The sequence below is a fragment of the Aethalodelphis obliquidens genome, unplaced genomic scaffold (genome assembly GCF_003676395.1).
Source record: "Aethalodelphis obliquidens isolate GAN/ISIS:26980383/991018 unplaced genomic scaffold, ASM367639v1 scaffold2, whole genome shotgun sequence".
NCBI classification, from domain to species: Eukaryota; Metazoa; Chordata; class Mammalia; order Artiodactyla; family Delphinidae; genus Aethalodelphis; species Aethalodelphis obliquidens.
The window spans coordinates 66,124,706-66,130,705 of NW_020837946.1; the positions used below are offsets into that span (position 1 = coordinate 66,124,706).

Genomic DNA, 6,000 nt, shown 5'->3' on the forward strand with positions numbered 1-6,000 from the left:
AAGTACCTTATGTAGAGCTAGATATTGTAAAGAGGAATTTGGATACTACTCCTGGAAATATTTTTAATGCATAAAAAAATATACTCCTTAACTTTCTGCTTCACCACACTGTAAGATAAACAGACTTTTGCCCTTCCTCATTTCCCCCACTGCAGGATGCCCCTTCAGTTCTCTGCCTGTCCTGGACATGGGTTCAAATGAGTGCTTCCAAAAGGCTTCTAGGGTAATGGGGCCATTACGTGGTCAAGCCTACCTAGTACCCTAATGATACTTCAGACAGAGGGGAGGAGGCATAACATTCTTCACCTGACATCCCTGGCCCTAGCCCAGAAGCAATTAGGAAGTAGGGGAAGTAAAGGCAACTTGACTAAGAACTCACTTTCTTATTGATATAGTAGGGGTCCAGGTCCTCCAGGGGCTCTGACACCATCTCTGGAGGAATGTCTCCATAAATAAATGGAAGGGATTTTCCTGCTTCCAAGTCACTATTTGGCTTTGGGCCATTTTCATCATCTTCATCCTTGCGTTCTTGTTTGGGTCTCTTAGCTTTCTCTTCTGCAATGCGTTGCTCAATAGCAGCAAGGGATTCCCTGGTAAAGAAGCGGAAGCTGTCAGGTCCTGGCGGTACCAGCACTGATTGTGCCATCTTTTCATCCTGCTCCTTTAATCACTGTTTAGCTCCTTGCATAAGAAAGTGCTATGGAAACGAGAGAGAGATAGAGAGAGAGAGAGAGAGAGAGAGAGAGAGACAGAGAGAGAGGGAGAGAGAGACAGAGAGAGAGACAGAGAGAGAGACAGAGAGAGGGAAAAAAAGCAACGGTCATTAGGATAAAATGTGACTGTGGCCAATTACATGATACTGAGATAAAATATATAAACCAAGCTATCTGTAATATTTTACTAAGGAAGCTGCACTTGGCACTCGGGGGATTCTCCTGCATGCATTCATCTGCTTGCATGGAGATCTATCTTTCACATTCAGTAGGTGTCTATGAGGTAATCTAATCTCCCACTCCCAAAATGTTTTAAGTGAAAATATCCAACTCAGAGCTCAGAAATGGAGAATACTGGTTTGTGCTTGCTGTTTCACTTGTGTGAATATTTTGGCAGCCATCTTTTTCAGCATCCCTTCTGAAAAAAATATCCGAGATCCATAACAAGAGATGAATAATTATCAAAAATTGCAGAACCTGGGCTGTGCAAAGATCTTGCATGTATCTCTCCATTTTTTTCCATGTTCCCTTTGGCCTACTTTTCCACCTCAAAGAGCTTATTCAAAATCAACGCACCTGGTAAAGAGCTCTGGAAATCCTGAAATGCCAGGCTGTGGAAACATAGGTAGATACTGCTTGAAAGCAAGGGAGCGGGAAGGAGCAGGGAATGCCGGATTGCATTTGGAACTGCTCGGAAGCTGCACAGGAAGGGACCCAGCTCCTGCCAAACCAGGCAGGAAGTCACCCACGTCAAGAGGTCTGGAGCCTGGACCCCCTGGTTTAGCAACCTGCTGCTAGCTAGTGTAATTGCTTCTTAGATTAACAAATTTGCAGTACCTTAGGAAATACTGTAGAGATAGCTCATTTTCTCAAACAGTGCCCATTTCTTAAGAATCCACGTAGCAGATTTGGACTTGAAAAAAATAGTAAGTTTAAGATAGTTTATCTTTTACATGAACTCCTATTATGCTGGTCTTTGTGATAACATAAATGGAGTTTTACTGTATTCTAATCATATTTTACTGGGCTAACATATATAGCTCAAGAGAGCACACCAATCATTTCAAACGTTATCTCTGAATCAGTGGCAAGAGTTTCTATGCTTTTTGAAATAATACAACCAAAATCTTGACTCCAGAATGCCATCTATATACAATCACTTATCTGTTTTTCCTTCTTTTAAAATATCAATCCATTTTAACCCTTACCCTACAGGAATGAGAATTACCATTTAATTACATGAGGTGCATTTTCTAAAAGTAAAATTCATTCACATCCAGATCATTTCTGTAGATATGCTAGATCCAACAGGGAAATCTAAAATAACATAAGTTACTGTACCATTTCCACATTTTTTTTTTTTGAAGTAGACCAGGACCTTTCAGCCACCAGCTAGAAGACTGCCCTCTCAGTATCACAGAGCCTCCAATACCTCCCTCATTTTCCTCACCCATCCCCAGAGACCCTTAGGCCTAGTGACAGGCATAGGCATGAAGAAGGTCCCTGCACATTTCAAGGAGGAACCTGCCATGCCTGGTTGCTCTAATAGAAGAGACATGCTAAAACATGCAGACAGCAGCTTCAAAATGAAAGTGGTCCTCTGCAGATTCCCCCAAGGATTCTACTGTAAAGGTAAAGAAGCATCACAGAGAATAAGCATAATAAGAATATTAAAACATTACCCCTGCAGAATCTTTTACACCCAGAGTTTAGGATTGATAAGCTGGCACCATGAAGACTGCAGCTAAAATTCCATCATGCTTTTTTTCTTTTTTTCATTTTTTTTTAATTCTCCTTCAAAGACCACACCTAACTTCCTGTGAAAGGATTCTGGTAACTGAAGTAAGAACAGGCATTTCCTGTGCGGGGACTACAAAATGGCATTATTATAACTACCACTAGAGGGCGGGGAACTGTGAAGAGAAACCCCTCAGTGTACACACAGAAGCATGTTTGAAGCAGCCCAAAGCTCTCAGTAATGGAGCTCTAATCTTCTACAAGCTTTTCTTAGAACAGAACATTAAGACTTAGCTGGTTTGAATTACTAATTTTGTTAACTGATAATGCTTCCATTCATGCTTTTTATTTGCTAAGCCAAATTGAATCGACACAAATAACTCAAAGTAAAAAGAAAGTAAATAAAGAAGGGTTAAAAATAAAAACTCATAAAACAGCAATTATATTAATGAAAGTCTTACATACATGAGCTTTAACATTAGCCTCAGCCCCAGAGTATCTGAAATCCAATCAAGGGCTTTGATAGTTCAACAAAGAGGTGGCCTTTGTGCTATCTAAGTTAACTTTCTCTAGAAATAAAACTAAACTAATGGGACACCAATATTATTTTATCTCTAATTTAAGCGGCTGAAAAGAAACCAGAAAAAAATGAAAGCCAGTGAGATACTAGATGCCAATACTTAGTTTAATAACATAGTTAAGATTTGCAGGCTAACTATGTGCCTGTCACTGACCAGGCTGAGTCTGTATGCACTATATCATTTAATCCTCCCTGTAACTCCATCAGATAAAGGCTTTCATGATCCTTATTTGAAAACTGAAGAAAGGAAGTACACTGAGGTTAGGAAAAGTTACCTAAGATCACACAGGCAGGATTCAAACTTAAAATCTGTGAGCTTTATTCAGCCATAAACAAAATAAAAACAAAAACAAAGAATGAAAACACCTCATGGAACTAAAATAAAGATTAAAATAAAGATTAAATAAAATAAAGTAAGTGGCATCAATTATAATCAGAAACAGTCATAATGATTAAGTCAATATATTTATTACATATTTTCTAGCTTCACCATTTTCATTAGAAAAGGTATTTGATTGAAACAAGCAAGAATAAGATATAGCCAAAAAGAATTTTTTAATTCATTCTAGCATGTCTGTTTTGGTTATAGAAGCAAAAGAATGACCCAAAGTGGCTTAGGTAAGAGAAAGAAAGAAAGGAAGAAAGGAAGAAAGAAAGAAAGAGAGAGAGAGAGAGAGAGAAAGAAAGAAAGGAAGGAAGGAAGGAAGGAAGGAAGGAGGGAAGGAAGGAAGGAAGAAAGGAAGGAAGGAAGAAAGGAAGAAAAGAAAGGAAGAAAGAAAGAAAGAAAAAGAAGAGGAAGGGAGGAAGGAAAAAAAAAAAGAAAGAAAGGAAAGCAACATGGGAATTCATCGTCAAGGTTTATTGTTTAGGGCTAGCTATAGGCATGCCCAATTGATGTTACCAGCACCTAATCATACTGCATCCTTTGGCTCTGACTTCTATGGTGATAGCTTTTCATTCCTCATTGTAGTAAGATGCTATAGCATCTCTGGCCTCCCAATCTCCCAGATTTAAATCCAATCGGAACAAAGACCCAGAAAAACTCTCAGCGCATCTCACTGGCTTCAGTTGGGTCACATGCTCATTCTGAAGTAATCAGGCTGTCCAGGGTGATGCAATGCTTTGTGCTTTGATTGGCTTCTCCTAAGCCAATGCCTCATCCTGGACTAGGGAGGAAATCCTACTTGAAACCTATGAACCGTCAGGGTTGTGGAATCACTCAGCAACAGGAACACACCAAGCTATGTGCATTTACATTAATTGTAGGGTTACCCTTTTCTCTCCCATTGATCCTAGCCAGTGAATGTGTCTTAGGATATTTAAAATGGTGAACACAAAATATTTTACCAAAACATCCAAGACATATGATGAACAACACCTGACTATTTTTTCCGTCTCAAAATGTCTTTTGTAAAATATAGATAAGAATCATGGTCTCTTGTTTCTGATTTCCCAGGATGATGTTTTCAGAAGTCAACATATTAGTTTTTCTTGCATTTGCCCTGACCCTTGTTAACATCATGCTGACATTTTATGAGAATGCTAAATGACATATGTTACATGGTTTTTAAATTTCATTCAGTTGTACTACTTTTCAGACAGAAGATTTTGTATTACAACTTTTAAGGCCAGACACTATATTTGGAAGACCCATAAATAATGGGAAAGGCAAGCAATATAATTTTAAGTGGTTAGAAAGAATATTAAGAATTGGATTTCTAAATTCCAATGACATTTCTGTTTTCCTTTCGATGTTTGTTTTTAAAATTTGTCTCACTTATAAAAGAGGAACATTAATTTTCTCAATTAAAATATAAAAGAAAAATTAACGATATTATTACACATGCTGATATCTACAAAAAGTTGTATTACAGTGATATGAAAGAGCAATAACAAAACAAAGAAATAATAGTATATGACTCAATTCCTTTCCACAAAGATTCACATTTATATTAATAAGTACTCTAAAATTAAATTTATACTAAGAAAATTAGTGGCTTATTACATTTTATGGATAAGGAAATAACTATAAAATAGTTTATAATTGATGATTGTGGATAAGTGCTCAAAAACCTTAGACGATTTTGTACCTAAGAGTTAAGAAAGCTGAGAAAGACTAAGGAATATCTTTTTCTGAAAGTGATCTTTTAATCCTATTTTACAATTGTAATTTTTAATTTTCTTCAGCACATTAAAGTAATACTGGAAACATAAGCTAAGGAAAGATTTGCTAAGTATTACCTGGAGATTAATTTTCTGTATTTTCTAGTTTCCTTAATCTATAGGTTTGACTCTATTTTCTCATGAACTTTTTGATTGTCACTTACTGTGTTTTTGCATATACTTCTTCCTTTAACCTTGATCCACTAGCTCATTTCCGTAACTAAGAATTTCTGTAAGAGTGAGAAAGTTCTGAACTACCAGACTTACATGTTTTCTCACTACAGATTAGAAAAAGAGCATAACAGAAAATAAAAGACATATGCTCAGTACGTACTGTTCAGATAAAATATCATTTTTCTTTAAATGCTAGTTTTAGTTACAACACTTTTTAAAAACCTTATTTTCAATATTTTATAATCATATGATATTTGTTGAGCAACACTCTTTATAGAAGTATAGATATTCCTTTAAATGACTGTTATCGTTTTAAACACATTTTGTTTTTCTTTAACAGAGATGTACTCCAGTGCTATCATGATCCCTGGGAAATATCATTCAAGGTAACAATAATCACTTTCATCAAATTTCCTGGGAAAAAATAAATTATATATGAAAACATGCCTCCATTTTTATACAAGCATTTTCATTTTATTGCAGGTAGGGTGGCAACTTGTTTCTACATCCTTTCTTTATCTTCAGATATATTAAATGCATGTTCACATCCATGAAATACTTCAACCCTGCCAAAATGACTTATCAACTGGAAGTTCACCTCTAATCTGATTACATACTAGTTTGTTTTTGATG

General features: G+C 36.4%; 1 protein-coding gene across 1 annotated transcript in view; it reads right to left on the bottom strand.

Annotated features, from left to right (window-relative positions):
* The window catches only part of SCN2A (sodium voltage-gated channel alpha subunit 2), a 92,319-nt gene extending 89,834 nt beyond the window's left edge, over positions 1–2,485 (bottom strand). The window contains exons 1-2 of the mRNA XM_027129389.1: positions 2,396–2,485; positions 380–697 (exon numbers count right to left, since the gene is read on the bottom strand). Of these exons, the coding sequence (XP_026985190.1) occupies positions 380–646 (267 nt within the window). The 5' untranslated portion in view covers positions 647–697; positions 2,396–2,485. The remainder of the gene's footprint in view (positions 1–379; positions 698–2,395) is intronic.
* Between the last annotated feature and the right edge of the window lie 3,515 nt (positions 2,486–6,000).